The 18,664-nt window shown below is 37.0% G+C and overlaps 1 protein-coding gene across 2 annotated transcripts in view; it reads right to left on the bottom strand.

Moving 5' to 3' along the window:
* Window positions 1-625: 625 nt before the first annotated feature.
* The window catches only part of CDC5L (cell division cycle 5 like), a 48,350-nt gene continuing 30,311 nt past the window's right edge, over window positions 626-18,664 (bottom strand). Inside the window, exons 12-16 of one of the 2 annotated variants that reach the window (XM_025925342.2) lie at window positions 17,973-18,053; window positions 17,441-17,683; window positions 13,963-14,160; window positions 1,829-2,041; window positions 626-1,067 (exon numbers count right to left, since the gene is read on the bottom strand). In XM_025925342.2, the coding sequence (XP_025781127.2) occupies window positions 963-1,067; window positions 1,829-2,041; window positions 13,963-14,160; window positions 17,441-17,683; window positions 17,973-18,053 (840 nt within the window). In that variant the 3' untranslated portion in view covers window positions 626-962. Of the gene's footprint in view, window positions 1,068-1,828; window positions 2,042-11,559; window positions 11,708-13,962; window positions 14,161-17,440; window positions 17,684-17,972; window positions 18,054-18,664 lie in introns of those variants that run through there. The other variant, XR_015251253.1, reaches the window with a different exon arrangement.

Here is an 18,664-nt window from a genome sequence, read left to right as displayed (position 1 = left end):
GAATAAATCCCTCCTTCCCTCCTTTTAATCCCTAGGATTAAGATGGGGAAATATTCCTGGTATGTCCAACATACTGTTGGTCTATAATGAACTTGTAGCCAACTAATAACTATCCCAAACGACTTCATGTGAATTATAAAGTCTGGTCTTCCCACTTCTACCAATTCCCAAAATTCTACACTTGTGTAATTAACTTAGGATAAAAACACAAAGCTTTAATAAAGTGTGATAGCCTTACTGAAATTAATCTTCAACACACCTTTGCAGAAAAGACATTTAAAAGAACCTAACAGGTCAATAAAAATGAAATCTTTTGAGTCCTAATCCATAAACTGTGTGAGTAGCTGGGCAAAGAAGAGAACTTCTTAAAATTATACTTGAAAAAAATCCAAAAAACAAAAAAACAAACCCTGAGGTATTAAAATGTTAATCCATCTTGTCAGTGTATAGAGAAATGAGTGCCCTGTGCTAAAACTAGCGAGGCCACAAAAGGACTGCCTCTGAAGGAATTAAGATACCGGATCACCATTCTGATTACCCAAGAGTTACTCATTAAATATGACACAGAGTACATGCTTGCTGGTTTGTGGGCACTCTAAGTATCTAATTACTTCAAACAAAAGGCTACACTCACAATTTTTTTATTTTGTTTTTATTCAAGAGTTTACTCACAGGCAGCACTTTAAAACCAGGCTTTTAAAATTAAAGGCCAAAACTAAAAAAATTTTTGCAAATATGACACTGCTAAAAGAATGATCATCTTAATAATTTAAACCCTAAAACATTTTGTGGAGTTAAAGTCTTTATACATAGACTATGTAAGATCAATATCATTTAAAGTAAACAACTGAAAAACCACAGATCGTGGGCAAATTTGTCAATGAAGATAATCATCAGTTTCAGCCTTCCAGAGTATGAAAACCAGCAATTAATTCATCCTGTGACAGAGTATAAACTATGCTTCAGAATTTGGACTTTAAAGTCTCTTTCTCCAGCAGCAGATCAGCATATCTATGCTGAAGTTCTTTTTCTCTTTCCTGTTGTCGCTGAACATCTTCTTTTAGACACTTGAAGAGACAAAAATATTAAATCATTATTTCGTATGTAAGCACACAATGAAAATTAAAAATATCTTATGGCACTTTATCATCTTACGAACAGAAGGGTTAAGTCATGACTCTTAAGAGAGAAGTATTCCCCAGAGAAACAAGGAAGAACAACTACTTATGCTCTAAAGCCAGTACTACAACCGTTCTTTGGTCATACGGCTACCATCTTGTTGGGAGAATCTCTGTTAGCTCAAATACACAAGCCACTGCTGCCCTATCAGTACCCACAAATGCACCTCGATAAGCCCTCACGGCCCTTTATCTGGGTAGGGACTATCATGCACACTTTGGAAATAAAAGTTAAACCAGATCTGGCCAGAGGAATTTCATGCTGTACAATGACCAGCTATATTTCCAGCATTCTAAATTACAAAACAGACAACGGTTTAATGTACCTCAGAGAGCTGTAAGAATGGGATGCAATTAGGTTTCAGGGGGACAAATCACAAGGGTTACTTATTCTATTTCACCGTGTATCTATATGCAAACCAGAAAATCAGTAAAGGAAAAGCCATTGTATCCACCACTGGCCTGGTCTATCCACCTATACACAGACAATTCTAGATAAGAAAGTCAAAAACTTCAGGCTCTCACTGAAAAAAGCCAGACAGTATCAACTTCAGAGATAAATCTGCACAGGAGAAAGAAAAAAACAGGAAAGCCCTGGTAATTTTTTGCAGTTCTCTTTTTAAGCAATGCTGCAAGGCAATGATGTTTACCTCTAGCCTCCGGGGAATAGCAGAATCTTCGTGTTTCTTGAGTTCTTCAAAAGTGCGTAACTCCAAGTAAGCCTGCTCGATTTGGTCCCATAAGTCATTCAACTGTTTCATAAGCCCCATAGCACGAGACTGGTAACCCCCAAGCAAAATTTTCATCTTCTTTTCCATCTTTGCAGCTCTCTTGGCTTCCGTTGTCATGTGACCCCTGTTTATCTGGGGGAGCAGGGGAAGATCACATCAGCAGACATGAGAAAAGCAGGCTAAATAACAGAAAAGGCCCTGTTGGTTCATGTACCTCCTCAAAGCCAAGACGCATTAGAATTCCTCATACTTGAGCTACCATAACACAAAATGTGGCCTAAGAAGGATTTGTCTTGCACTGGAAGGGTTGTACAGTGTAGTCCCAAATAATCGATTTGTAATAATCTCACCCATAATTCAATTTCAAAGCAGGCTTGAATTTCACAGTGTAAGAAAAACTAACCTGCGCTTCTGAAAATAACTTCTGCTATCATTAATCTGCATGGATTTGGGGACTGGCAGAGACCCGTCTTCACCAGCTTCATCCCCAAAACGCACTGCTATACCATATGACGACTACAGCTAAGACTCCTGTATGACGTACCGGGAAGTTGTTACAAGAGTAAATCTGAAGATCACAAGAGAAAATGTTTTTCTTTCTCTGTTTTCTTCTTCCTTTTCTTTACATTTTATCTATGTGAGATGACAGATTTTTAACTGAGACGAGACTGTGATAATCATTTCACAATATATGTAAGTCAAACCATCATGCTGAATGTCCTAAGTTTATACAAGGATGGATGCCAATTATTTCTCAGTAAAAGTGGAGAAAATGCACTTCTATATTATACATCCAGTACATTTTTAATAACTGAGTAACAACCAATTACTGCACCACAGTTGTAATCAAAATGTAACCCCCTCAAACTATAAAACTACTGGTTATTTTTATAATGTTATAATTCTAAATTTGGCATAAAACCCATAAAGGAAAAACAATGCCACATTTGGCAAAGAAAAAAATACTTAGTTTTGGTACAGTGAAAAGATACCATAAAATTGAGAGATGGCAGTTTTCCTATTAAATATGTATACTGGGCACAGATGGGCTGCCTCCTCGGCTCACTCTAAAATTAGGGGAAAAGAGTTCAAAATATATAAACTCACAAAAGAACAGGAGAAGGACAATGAACAGGAGCAAGATATCAACAAAATTCTAGAGCTGAAGCAGGACAGAGAAGGCCCCAGTTGAGAGACAACGAGAGAGTCCAAGGAGAGATGGATGAGAAGGGTTTGAAAAGGTATGTAATGCAGAATCCCATCCACATGGCACCTACGCCAGGTATCTAGTCTACGTCCCACAGTATAACCACATCATATTTTAAAGTGATCTGCAAATGCACATACGACACTTACAACTGTGAGGTCAAAGCCTTAAGAGTAACTATTAAATCTGTTAGCTTCTTATATTCAATCTGTGTTAATTTATTATCTATGTCTGTCCGTTCCTTTCCTCTCTCCCTCCCTCCCCTTACTTCACCTCTCTCCACTCTCTTCCACTCCCCCTCAAACTGATTTCATCAAGTGACTCCAAAACTAAGTAGTTTCAAGATAACATACACCCAAATGATAACCCATAATTCATAACAATGTAACTATAAACAAGGAAGACCATGTGACAATGTAAATACTCTTTTTTTTCTAAGATACCAAATGTGGAATAAATAGGATAGGGATAAGTAAACAGAAATGGTACCACGGATAAATGTCAAATGCAAAATAACTGATAGGAAAAACTATACATAGGATGTTTTATTAAAATATTTAGAAACCATATAATCACCAAAACAAATATATAGCTTTCCAAAATAACAACTTTGAAACATCCACTTCAATGCCTAATATCCGATTTAAAAATAAACACATCAATTACAATGCTTTATGGTTAGAATATGTAAGAACACCAAAAAATTAAAATGTTCCTCAAGGGCACCTGGGTGGCTCAGTCAGGTAAGCGTCCAACTCTTAGTTTCAGCTCAGGTCATGATCTCATGGTTCCATGAGTTCAAGCCCCCTCATCGATCTCCGCACTGACAGTGCAAAGCCTGCTTGGGACTCTCTCGCTCTCCCTCTCTCTCTGCCGCTCGCTCCCTCCCCCCCCCCTTTCTCTCTCACTCTCGCTCTCAAAATAAATAAATAGATAATAAATAAAGTAAAATATAACATAATAAAATATTCCTCAAAATACAAAGTATAGTTGAGCCTTGAACAACATAGGTTTGAACTGCACGGGTCCTCTCACATGGACTTTTTATAGTACTGTAAATGTATTTTCTCTTATAATTTTAATAACATATTCTTTTCTCTAGCTTACTTTACTACAGGAACACAGGGCATAATACATACACAATAGAAAATATGCGTAAATTGACTTTATGTTATCAGTAAGGTGCCCCAGTCAACAGCAGGCTGTAAGTTTTGGGGGAGCCAAGCCATGCATGAATTTTGAACTGGGGGGAGGGGGGCGGTCAGCGGCCATAAACCCTGTGTTGTTCAAGGGTCAAGTGTATACTTTTACCGGAAAAGTAACACTTCATACCTATCCACCTCCAGCTTCGTTTATTAAAAGTCAAAGTCAAATAAGCCTGTGGGGTGGAAAGAACGAACATGTTGCATGTCCACGCCTTGCCTTAAAAATGTGAGATGGATCTAAAATTAAAATACAGCTTTTTAACAACCATTTATATCTTCGGCATTTTATACAAGTTAATAAGCTTTTATTCCTCTGCAATTCATTTGAAGAATAAATCCAAGAATAAACAATGTCCTTTATAAAGGGGCCACTTTCCTCTAATAGATAGCAAATCAAAGTAAGTTCCATGGCAGTTGTATGTCTTCTAAGGAAATACTGTGTAAAGTCAAGGCAGCACAGTATAGTGGGAGAGTGAGTCGTTCTTTCCTCGCAGCACAGCCACCCAACTGTTGTGAATCGATACAAGTTATTTAACCTGTCTCCATTTCTCCATCAGTAAAATGGCAGTCACTACTAAGTTATTATGAAGCTTAAATAAGATAATGTACGTAAAAGCCCTTAGCCACCCAGTGACTGGCACAGAGTAAGCAGTTAACAAATGTCAGCTCTGATTACAATTATTTCATATATACTAAGAGTTTAACCATTTTGATCTCCTCGCTAATGGACCAAGGGACTAATGATGAGGCTTTCAAACCTTCTTTAAAATTCCAACCTTAATTAAAAAATGACCTGGAATCCTTGCTGGAAATAAAACAAGGAAAAATAGCTGTTCCTTCTTTAAGAGAGCAGTTTGCCTCATGAGGACAACCATACCAAGTAACACGTACTCAAACACATCTTCTCAAGCCAGTGGTTTTCAATCCCAGCTAAACTTTAGAATTACCTGTAGAGCTTTTACGATGTACCAGTGTCAGTGCCCTAAACCCAGAGACGCTTATTTAAATGGTCTCAGACTTTGGTATTTTTAAAGCTCCCAAATGACTCTCCTGGACAATCAGGATAGAGAATCTGTTTCAACCACTGTCATTACAGAAGCTGGACATCAATCAGCTGTTTTCTCTGAACTAGACCCACCAAAAAGCTCTCACTCCCAATAATAAGTGAACTAAATCAGTGAGTTGCATGCAGTTCCTTAAATATAATTCAGCACGTTCTAAGATACTCTAATCACATGTGGATTCAAATAAACATTCCAAAAACCTTACCAGTACAGAATTTCAAATACACATAGCACATTTTTAAAAAAATAGACATACAAATTTTCATTTTCATTGGTCAAGACAATCCACTTAACTATACGCTGCACTCCATGGATATTCAATTTCCAATTTGGTGCAATAGCTTAATATTTATGTTCCAAAAGTGTTTAATTAGTCATCAAGGCACATTTACTATGACTGGTACCTTGAATCCGGGGAATACCTTGCCTCGTACAGTTGAGTCATTTATGCTTCCCAAACTATCAAGGATTTTAAAACTACTAAGCTGCTAGGTTCCATTTCACGCCAACTATTTAATTTAGCTCAAGCTTTATATAAAATCTTCTGGCTCGAACACTGTGCTAAGATTTCAAGCAAATATGGAAATAAATGATACCCCAAAAAATTAAGTACAGGAAAAAATTTAGTCGAGTAGCTATATAAATTTAATCACTAAAAGTATACAGAAGAAATTAAATGCAGCTTTTAATATTCAATTTAAGCTCAGTTACTTTAACACTTATCATCTTATCATCTGATCATTAAAATGTGAAGGAAGAGATCTGTACACTTTGTAAAATGTTCTATGACTGCTCAATGTGCTTTAGGAGGGAAAAAACTAACCTATAAGGCTGGCGTTTTTCTAACAACAAGAAATCACAAGCATGAAATAAATGCATATGCAAATTAGTCCAACCCCCCCCCCCCATACACTACAGAAACATTAAAGTCCAACAGGATATAAGACCTTATTGTTTAAAATACAAAAAATCAGGGATGTCTGCTTGGCTCAGTCAGTTGACCACCCAACTTTTGATTTAGGCTCAGGTCATGATCCAAAAGTTGTGGGATCAAGCCCTGCATCTGGCTCCACTGCTTAATATTCTCTCTCCCCCTCTGCCCCTCTCCCACACTTGCTCACTCTTTCTAAAATAAAGAAAATTTTTAAAGATTTTAAAATACAAAAAAAAAAAAAAAAAAACAGGGAAAAAAAAGACTCTGATTTAATCATATTCGTGTTTCTAAACCTTTTTTAAAAAATTAAGTATTCACGGGGCGCCTGGAGGGCTCAGTTGGTTGAGCATCTGACTTTAGCTCAGACCATGATCTCACAGTTCGTGGATTCAAGCCCTGCATCAGGCTCTGTGCTGACAGCTCAGAGCCTGGAGCCTGCTTTGGATTCTATGTCTCTCTCTCTCGGCTCTTCCCCCACTCGCTGTGTCTCCCTCTCAAAAATAAATAAATGTAAAAAAAAAATTTTTAATAAAAAAATATATATTAATAATTAGCAACTGCCCTTCCTGAAGGACAACTTATTTTAAACAAAACGATATTGGCTTAAGGAGCTTGGATGGTACATTAGAGCTGACTTACAAAAAGTTCTCAAAAATTTTTTTCAAATCCTTATCTGCACTATAGATATGCACTTCAAATTCCTCTTCAAACATCTAACAGAGGGGTAGCTGGGTGGCTCAGTCACTTGAGCATCCAGCTGGCGCAGGTCCTGATCTCACAGTTGGTGAGTTTGTGCCCCACATGGGGCTCGCTCCTGTCAGCACAGAGCCCACTCCAGATCCTCTGTCCCCCCCTCCATCTGCCCCTCTCCCACTCGTGCGCGAGCTTTCTTTCTCTCTCACAAATACTAACAGAGACGGTAGTGGAGACAGGATTAAATACTTTGTTAACTTGTCACTAGACAAACCTACCAAATATGGTTATAATGGAAGTCTATGCTTTAAATACATATCTATATTTCTAATATCTATGAGGAAATTAAAGTAGGCAACACTTGATATAATTAAAGCTGACTACGCCCAAAATGAAAGAATAAAATTCAATCCAAGAGATGAATGAGAATATATCTACATATAAGTGTGTAGGGACACCAAGACGACAAATTTCATGTACCATAACTGTTTTACAATACAATGTCTGGAATTTGGTTCAAAATAGTGGGGAAGGGAGAATGCCATATGAAAACAAAAGTGGCGGTGAGTTGATACAGCAGGATGATAACACTGGAGGACTCATTAAACTAATCCACTTCAGGATGTACTTGAAAACTCCCATAATAAAAGGTTTTATAAAATTCAAATTCAAGATCTACTGCAGAGGCTATTTAAGACTGTACACCACAAACCATGAAACACCAATACAATGAAATATAAGAGACATCAAAATTTACATGTCAACGATTTTAGCACACCAGATGTATATATGAAATGTTAAATTAAAATCCACAATTACGTTAAGATCCATTTATACTAACCAAAATCTGAGCCTTCAGTCTTACTCAATCTCTGCGAAAATCAACCCATATCTCCAATTTCAGACAGTCATCAAAACTTCTAGAATAAAAACTCAGCCACCCTGCTGTTCAAGGTAACAAAGTTACTTCATGACACCTAAAAATATCAAACCAAGTTTAATCCAATTTAGACAACACTAACGGTGGTTAACAGACCTGAAGAGACATGGGAATTCCCATTTGCTAAAACTTGCTATTTGCTAGGCACACAGTATCTCACTTAATCTTACATTGTCTCAAACTCTCACTTCCGTGAGATAAGAACTATTACCCACCCTAATTTTACAGGTAAGTATGAGGAAATACGAGGCTCAGAGACGGTAAGTAACTTGCCCTAGGCCACATGGCCACTAAGTGATGAAGCTATGAAGTATGTCCTACTTGAAAGTTCAACACACCACTACTAATAAACCGAATGTCCCCTCTGCCTCAGCCCGTGAAATGCAAACATGCCTGAAGAAATTCAAGCTGTGGGACTGAATGGCTTAATGCCATCAGACAGTTCCCTGAAAAACAAGTTATTCTAGACACATGTAAACAAGATCTTAATTAATGGACCTGCCCATCACTCTTTCCCTGATTGAGACATTAACCTACAAGAGTTTTATTTGACACTTGAGAAAAGCTTTGACTTTCCTCAGCTTATCCTTTTAAATTCCTAACTCTTCTATTCTTAACAAGCTATAAAATTATAAGAACACAAACATTTCTCAGAAAAAATTTACAGGGAAAAAAAATGTTATTTAACAACTTCTCAAGAAGTTGGGCAGAATATAACTAGCATAATTGGGGATTTCACCAAACCAGATCTTTGCCACAACTCTATAAATGAGAGCAAGTGATCAGGTCTTTTTAAAATGGTATTTGCAATATGTTATTAAATCTACAAAGTAGTATATGATGATTCCAATTCAGTTTTAAACATCTTCCTCCTTTCATCCACACACAGATGCATACAGTAATTTTTTTCTATATTTAATTATACACACACACATATTAATAGACAGTATATGATGATTCCAGTTCAGTTTTAAACATCTTCCTCCTTTCATCCACATACAGATGCATACAGTAATTTTTTTCTATATTTAATTATACACACACACATATATTAATAGATATACACACACATACATATCCCTCAAAATGTATAAGGCGATTATGTTTGGATGGTAGGCTTCTTTTCAAATTGTTTTTTAATTTCTTTTTAAATTTTCTACAAAGTACAGGTATTATTTTTAGAAAAACGCCCACAAATGTTATTTTTTAAATGCATAGAAGAGAAACTGTCTAAAAAAGGCTGGCCAGAGACCAATGGAAAACTGATGGTCCCCAGGAGATGAATCAGTGGAACCATAAGTGTTTCCTCGGGTCATTACAAAAGGGGGCTGTATGGGACTTATAAAAGTGTAATTGTTACTTTCAAACTCACTAAGTTTGTTAAGGTTACTAAGCTTAAGTAATTCCAAAATAAACACATTATCCTTGGGTCTCCAATACTGTCTTCAGTTAAAGTCTGTTACAGTGAGGTTCAGAAACATTAAGAGCATCCCTCAGTGAAACTCTTGCTTGGAGGCCCAGAATATAACTTTACACCACTGGAAAAACAGGTTTAAGGATACCCAAAATAAATACATAGTTGATGGCAGCTCCACTTCCTAGTCCATCGTTTAGCAATATGATCCTATGGTAGTAACGATGTGGTTCAACCACCGAAATGTTTGCAAACAACAAGAGCCCATCAGTGCCTTTCCTTTCATCTCTATACTACTCGCTAGCATTAAATCGTATCAGTGAACCTTCTCCACACTGACGAGATGCAGGTCCAAGCATGTGATTATTGCTTGCATCTACCAGAGTTAGCATCCACCAGACTGCATCCCGACAAAGCAAGCTAAACAGTAAGGCAAAAAACCTTACCAAAAACCTTTCCGAGAACAGTAATGTACCAACAAAGCAATACCAAGAGCACCTGACATCTGCATGAGCTAGGAAATGAAACACATAAACTGCATGAAAGAAATTCAACTCAACGTTGAGGCATAACAGAAGCAACACGACTGTACCAAGGAGATCTCTGGTCCAGCTCTTCTTGATAGAAAAAGCAAGAAATCTGCCAGTGCCCTTAACGGTCAAAGCACAGAGCAGAATTTGAGAAAGGGAGCATTCCAGAGTACCAGAAACTTCTCTCCTGTGCCCCATGTCACCCCTCCCCCACACGCACAAGAGAACATAAACCTGCCGAGTTACTTCAACATACAGTCCTCCATCCAGATTTGCCCAACAACTTGATCCTTACCCTAAATTTTCACTCTTTAAAGTATTAAGGGAATTTTTTCCTATGTAAAAATATCTGACTTTATAAATAAAATCACTGAGAAAATATGATCCATTGTACAGCCAATTTTGCTGAAATATAACCATTCAGTAAAGTCAGGGGTGCTCCTAAGAGTTCTACAAGTACACTGAGAAAGATGTGTTATCTGTGTTTTTCAAGTTACTTTATTTCCAAGAAGTCGATGTTACATAATATTTCTTGACTAAGTTGACTGTGCCAGTAAAATACAGAGAGAAGTATTACTTCTGGACCTAGTTTCCACCTCTAAGGAAAGCCTTTCCATTTTTATAGCTAACATGACAAAATCTACTTTTCAGCCAAACTTCCTCAACGCAGCAGTTTAGATACCATTTCAAATACTATTAAATTTAATAGCAGGCCTAAATTCAGACTTCTCTTTTCACTTTTGCACCTCCTGGAAATTATTTCACTCAAAATAATTATGTCTTCAGACGATTTCCTATTTCCACTTAAAGTGGAAACAAATTAGAACACTTCAAATTCTATTTGCACTTCCCAAATACAGTAATGACTCATTTATCTGGCATCATCAGAAAATGAGGTTCTCCTCCACATGAAGCATTTTCCAGATAACTGATGTCCACAAGAGCATAGAGCTTGTCCGCTATGTTCCTGCTACGCTCCCAGGTGCTAGAACAACGGCTGGCACATATTAGATGCTCAGTAATAGTCACTGAACATACGATCACATCAAGGACTATAAAGTCCTTTTATTTTTTACCATTTGATACAAAATTTTCCTACTATTTTAGGCATCCTTCTTTAAAAATATATATATAACAGTGAGCAGAAATTAACCATTTTTTTTAAATACCTGGGGCATCACTACAGATAGCAATCACTCTGCTCTCCCACCACACACCCATAATGCCCTCAGAAGCTAATAAAATACTGTATCTAAATGGCCTCGACATGCTATGCTTTCTAACTTTTCCTTTTCTGATATCAGTTATCATTTGTTTGCTGCTGCTGCTGCCTTGTGTGACACACAAATGTATGGCACAGTTCTAAAATTAATTCTGCCTCCAAAGCAGAATAAAACACATGAACTTGGTTACAACTCAGAAGTCTTTCCCACTTACTTCTGACCTGTGACTACTTTCTGATTCCATTTATTTAACAGACTCCTTACACCACCCACCACATTCTACATAAAATCTGAGATGGTTCCATTAGTTTTAAGTGAGTATCCTAAGGATTTTCATTTAAATTCTGCATTTCAAATACTAATCATGAGTAATGGCTCAAAGACCCAGCTCCAATATAAACCTCAGGGCATATTTTTTAATCCATTTAGGAGACACCAACCACGACAAAGCTGGATTTCATCTTGCTTGATACACTGTGATAGGGCCATAATTTAGATTCGCTGTTCCAAAGTTCATGACAGCAAAAATCAAACACACTGGCAGCCATGGTGTATTGTGCTTGCACAGAAAGGCATATCTCCCTGAACCTAAGAGTGGAAAGAATAATTTAAGTATAGCATTTAGTTTATATAATACAACTGGAGTTCCTTCCCCACAACAAACTTTGAATAGTGTTTATAATTTAGCAATCAACTGAGATGATGAAAGAATTACCACAATTGAAATAAAATATTTATGTATTTCAAACCAGGAGAATTGTGTCTTCAAAAACTAAAATAAGCTAACACAAGCCTAGTTCTGAATTAGGGATGGATACAAATAAAATGGGGGAGTTGTTTATTTGGGTTTTTGAGTCTCTTTTCTTCTTTTTAAAGATTTAATGAACTTTCATTTGAAATAAGTGTAGTTTACTAAATTAAAGGATTTGATTACATATTCTTTAAAAGTAACTAGCTGGGTAAACAATAAAGTAAGTTATCCAGAAGTCAAGAAAAGAAAAATTACTTCAGACTGTTTTATGAATATTCTTCCAAAATCACCAATCCTTCAACAAAAATAGTTCAACGGAAGATTTCAGTTCCTGGTACTGAACTGAACAAAGAGAGCCACATGTTTTTAATGGTTGCTCATAAACGACCCAAATAAATCTCCAAAAGAACGGCAGTGGTTCTTTCTGTATTTTTCCCTTCAAAACTCACAAGACCAATTCAACATAAAAATAAAAATTACTGTACTTTATGGCACCACTCACTTCGTGACACATTTATTTGCTGTCACGAAAGTTAGTGCCTCAGCAAAGTAAATGAGATTTAGGGAAAAACTTTTTTTATATTTTAAAGAGCACAAAATGTCCTTACCACGTGGGGCAGAAAACGTTTACCCACCTCAAATGAGAAGATTTTCAAACTAAGTGAGAGACCGAAGTATTTATATATAAAGGTTACAAGAAAGCTTTCCAAATAGCTTTCTAATCAATTACAATGCTGACCTTAGATCAGGATTACACTGCTAACTACCACTTATAAATAAACGAAGCCAACACAACAGAAAATGTAACTCAAAATGTGCCCACTGATGTTCTACTTGCCCTGACTTTAAATCCCAAATTAAAACACAGAACAACAGCACACCCTGCTGGAAGTTAGCAGTACAACGGAGTAACAAGCAGCAACTGGACTGCAAAGATTTCACCCACGATGAGAATTACTTCAAAGAGAAACTAATTTCCCACTAAGTGATAAAAGAGGCTCAAAGGCATTAACCACCAGATGCCTATACGTGTAGTCTTAAAGGTAAAATTAAGACTTAGAATAATTTCATATTACAAGAACTCTTTTTCCTGTTCATTTCCCTAGCCCCACATGATACCAACCACTCCAAGTGGTACTGCTATTTTTAACTCTAAATAAAAATATTTTCCAATTTGCTTTCTGTAAAGAGAAATTAGTAATCACAAAGGAGGAAATTGAGGCCATTTCTGCATGTGACTGCCTGAAGCACCCTTTTCTCCCCACCCTACCCTAGCCTCAGAAACATCCCTGAAGACCACCTTGAAAAATCCACAAGACAGCCCAGTGGTCCACGAACCACAATTTACATGCCATTGGCCAAATGCCTACACAGATTCTGGAATTCAAAACCTGCAGACTATATTAAGAAACCATGTGCCATGAAACTCCCATCTAGTACATTTCAACATTTCCTCAGATGTGAAAAAAATCACAGAAGCTATTATCTAAGATAATCCAGCTCGGTGCTCTCTAACAAACCCAAAGGAATCAGAGAATGAACAGAAAGGAACCAAAGTTACATGAATGTGCTCTCTTGGCTCCAGAAAAAAAAGCTCCTTGGTACCACTGAGATCCTTCTTTACAGAAAACAAGCTATTCTAGCATTGATGGACATTGTTCTGGGTGACCAGTGTTAACTTCTTGTCTTCCTTGCTCCCACATTTAAAAGGTCCTGTTTGACCTGTGATCAACCTGGAGGGCACCATTCTTTATCATAAAGGCCAGCAATTCTGAAAAATTAATGAAAGCCAAACAAGACCAAACACTTTAGTACAGTTTTCCCTCCAGAGCTGCAAAAGCAAGGGGCACTCGGCTGGCTCAGTCAGAAGAGCATGCAACTGTTGATCATGGGGTCGTGAGTTTGAGCCCCATACTGAGTGTAGACATCACTAAACAAAAGAAATAGACTTTAAAAAAAAAAAAAAAGGCAAGAATTGCAAAACCAGTAACTGCCTCAGGTCTATTTTTCTGTAATTGTCTCCAGTGGTTATTACTTGGTCCATTGTCTCAATCAAGGTATATTTAAATTAGAATTTTAAAAGGATACCAACCTCAAGCCTCTTTTCAAGTGACTCGATTCTGTCCTTTTTGCTAGCTAAGTTGGCCCGTGTGTAGCGGCTCTGCCCAGGAAGATACAAAACTTGACTGTAGCATTCTTCCCACACCTGGTTATAAGCTTCACTTGAGAGTTCTCCGTGGCTCATACCTTGTTTCACCACTTCCATCTCCTGTACCAAAACATCCTGGGCCTGTGTACAGTAATAATTTCAGTAAGCTTGGGTACCAGAATTACTTGCTATCAAGAGAGAACTTTAAAAAACTAATTTTTCCTCTTTCTTTGGGTAAAGGCAAGGTGTTGTGGTTGACTGGTTTTTTTTGTTTTTCGTTTTGGAAGGGGGGAACAATATCTAAACAAAATGAATTAAGAAGCCAGTAAGTTGACACAGACTGATTTGAAAGTCAAGCTTCCATATATCACCAATAAACATCTTTGCCTTCACCCTATTATTAACAGTAGCTACCATTTCTTGGACATCTACTCTATGCCAAGAACTCAATTTAAAATTTTTATCTACATTATCTCCAAACACCATTAACACATTACAAAGTAGCTGGTATTACTCTCTTATTAAAGATGATGAAACTAAGGCTCAGAAAGATTAAGCAATTTTTCAAAAACACATCACACTAATAAAGGCAAGACAAGATCATGCCCCAAGCCGAATGGTACCTTCGCTTGGGTGTGCTCCTTCCACTCTACCAATTCCTCCATACACTTCACACTTCACAGAATTATGAAGGGGAACCAGGCATTTATTGCTTCTGATACATGCCTTTTTTCTCATCTGAAGAGATGCCCCTGACATTGCCAAAGAATGAGATGGGGGCACAGATCAAATAATAATGGCTCACACACCAGCTTTTACTTTACTAAAGAGAGTTTAAGATGACAGAATGAGGAGAGATAAAGTTGGACAGGCCTGGGTACATATCATACCTTTACCATTTAAGTAGCTGTCTGAACTTGCTTAACATCTCTGAGCCCATTTCTCATCTGTAAAATGAGGATAATACCCACCTGACATGTTTGTTATCAGAATTAAATGATAAAACATACACACAGAGTGTGGCCCAACTCGAGACCCAAGGACTCCACAAGCATACCACATCAACTTTTTCCAGCCCTTTGCATCCTGGCTCAAAACTGACAACTATCGTTTTGTGCCTTAAAGACAGCTTTCGATCATTCCAGTACATCAAAGACCAAAATATATAATAAAATCAAATACAAAAACTTAAAACAACGGAAAATCATGTCTATAGAAGATAAAAAACGGATATTTTTAAACAAGATCTCTGAGAAAATAACAAAAACAAACCAATTTTAACACACTTAATGAAAACCCAACATTTCATAGTAACAGAAATGGTGTTTCACTCCAAAACTGTACACAGTAAAAATTTACAAATTCAGCTCTTATCATTATTAGAAGACAGTAGTACTAAGTTATCTTTAATTTTTTTTTTTATGTTTATTTATTTTTGATAGACAGAACACGAGCGGAGGGACAGGCAGAGAGAGAGGGAGACACAGAATCTGAAACAGGCTCCAGGCTCTGAGCTGTCCGCACAGAGCCCGACGCGGGGCTCGAACTCACAGACACAAAATCATGACCTGAGCTGAAGTCGGACGCTCAACCAACTGAGCCACCCAGGCGCCCTACTAATTTATCTTTAAACTGCCCATAGAGAATCTGCTCGCTAAGTAAATGCTGTTTCAAATTCATTTTGGAAGAGAGAAGAATATAAATATATACAATAAAATATGAAAGAATATTTAAACTAAAAAAAAAAAAAAAAAAAAAAAAACTAGGGCTGCATGGGTGGCTCAGTCAGTTAAGCACCCAACTCTTGATTTCAGCTTAGGTCACGATCTCACTCATGGTTCATGGGTTTGAGCCCTGCATAGGGCTGCACACTGACAGCAGAGGCTGCTTGGGATTCTCTCTCTCTTTCTCTCCTCTCTGCCCCTCCCCTACTCACCCTCTCTCTCAAAATAAACTTAAAAAAAAAAAATTCAAACTACTTTGTAATGGTTTCCAATAATTCTAAAGCACTACCTACAACTATTATTTTTAAAAGTTTTATTAGGGGGCGCCTGGGTGGCGCAGTCGGTTAAGCGTCCGACTTCAGCCAGGTCACGATCTCGCGGTCCGTGAGTTCGAGCCCCGCGTCAGGCTCTGGGCTGATGGCTCAGAGCCTGGAGCCTGTTTCCGATTCTGTGTCTCCCTCTCTCTCTGCCCCTCCCCCGTTTATGCTCTGTCTCTCTCTGTCCCAAAAATAAATAAACATTGAAAAAAAAAAAAAATTAAAAAAAAAAAAAGTTTTATTAGAATCGATTCCCCACAGAACCTTCTGTTACGTAACAATGTGATCCTTATTTCAGGTTTCCATACACACAGTAAATTTCTCAAATCCCATCTTCCCCTATTTTCACTTTAAAAAGAGGAGACTGTTCAAGTATGGAGTTCAGAGTGTAATTCTCAACCCCAGTCCAATGGTAAAATGTGCCTGCCACAAGTGTAAGCATTCAACAGATGTCAGTTTCCTATCATACTTACTAAGAGTAATTCAAGGTTACTCAGAAATCAGGGGCAAACTGTCCTTCCTTTCTCTAATTTCTAAAAATCCTTCAATAAACACGTATTACTTTTGCAAAAAGGAAAATAGAAAGCAAGAAAAAAATACAGGTAAAGAGCAGGAGAGAAGACAGAAAAAAATATATATATATTGTAGGGATTCTCTCCCCAAGTATTCAATAACCCATTCCAATCAACAAGTCTATAACTGCCCCTCAGGGCTAAGGACTAAAGAAATAAGACTAAAGCTAATGACCACTCTGCTTCCAACAATGACACCAACTGTATTTTCTCATACCATGGAACAGATTTCTATTCGCAATCACAGCTGTTTGCTCTGTCAGAACAGAAAAATCAAATGCATACGGAGGAAGAGGCAGGACAGACTTTATTCAAGAAAATGTTCCTGCATTTCCTTATCTAAAAAGATAGTGGGAAATGATTTAAGGGAAAAAGATTCAGTAAAACCATATTTCTTTTCTTTGAATAGGTGAAAAAAACATTTTTTACGCATGCCTGCTTTTTCATATTAATCTAAATAAATGAGGTTTAGGTATTAAAGGTATTCAATTCAACTCAGAAGTAGCAGAGTTAAACACAGAAAATGGCAATTTGCAGCAACTGTCCATGAGGCATACACCCATGAAACAAAACACCTCGCCACCTAAGCCAGTGTTTACCTGGAAAAGGTCTGTCACTGAATGAAAAGTGGGGGGGGGGGGGGGGGGGGGGGGGGGGGGGGGGATTAAGTATGTCTTCTTCATAACACTTACTATGAACATTTATCTCCTAATCATGAAATTCACTTGTTTATAAATATCAGAATGAGAAAAGACAGTGTTTTCCCATTATACACAGTATTTAATGAATACTTTATAATCAATGATACCTTTTTCAGCTCTTCTTTGGAGAACTTTTCGTAAGGGTTATGTTCCAGATAGGCAATGTGCTCTGAATTATTAGTACCAAATCCTACAGTTTTTCCTTTTTTATTTCCAGATGGTTCATAAGGGTGATGTAGAAGGTCATAATGAAGCATTGTGATCATTTCTTTTTTGATTAGTTCTTCACTTTTTTGTAAATCTGTTAGAGGTGGTTCTACATTTAAGGGTCTTAGAATAGTTTCATTTACCTAAAATTTTAAGACAAGTACAATTACCAAACATTATCACTCCAATGCTGATGTTATTACTTGTTCTAGCATGAATTAAATAGTAGTTTTACATTTTCAAAAGAATTTTGCTTTCCTTCTAAGGTCTTATTTGTACCAGCAAAACATTTTACATTATATCTGGGAAGTGCTTTACTATATTCCAGAAAGAATATAATATTTTGTTTCACAAACTTTATGAATGATATAAAAGCATCAATCACATAAGAAGAAACTCAAAACTTCCTAAGCCAGAAATTCTAATACTTACTTCTGATGGTCTTGGCAGATCTTTCTGGACAGCTTTGTGCATTCGCTTCATTTCCTTTACACGCTCTGCCTCTCGTATAGCCTAAAAAAATTATTTTTATATCCATTATTACAGCTATATGGTATTTGCCACATTTCAATAAAGTTGAAAACATGTATAAGAACATGTACGTTCAAGAGTTAAAGCTGTCGAAGTCTGTGTAAGTTTGTAGAAAGGTAATATAAGGCAACAGAAATCAGTCTATTCATTCTCTCATTACAATACAAACTAAGAACTGCCAACAGCTACTAGAGCATTCTCCAAGTTTATGTGGCTCCATCCATCAGATAATCATTCTTTTCTTGTTTAATTTGGAATTCTAATAAAAATCCTAGAAGAGAGCATAGGCAGGAATGTCCCTGACACCAGCTGTAGCAACATTTTTCTAGATATGTCTCCAGAGGCAAGGGATATAAAAGCAAAAATAAACTATGGGAATTACATCAAAATAAAAAGCACAATGAAGAAAATAATCAACAAAAGACAACCTGTTGAATGAGAAAAGATATTTGTATACAACATATCCAAGAAAAGGTTAGTATCCAAAATATATAAAGAACTTATACATCCCAACACGAGAAAACAAATAGTTACAAAGTGGGCAAAAGACATGAACAGACACTTCTCCAAGAAGACATCAAGATGGCTAATGG

This window comes from Puma concolor, chromosome B2 (assembly GCF_028749965.1).
Source record: "Puma concolor isolate L17-30 chromosome B2, mPumCon1.1.hap2, whole genome shotgun sequence".
Classification (NCBI taxonomy): Eukaryota; Metazoa; Chordata; class Mammalia; order Carnivora; family Felidae; genus Puma; species Puma concolor.
Note: the sequence above shows the minus strand (reverse complement) of the source record. Positions and strands in the feature narration are given on the sequence as shown.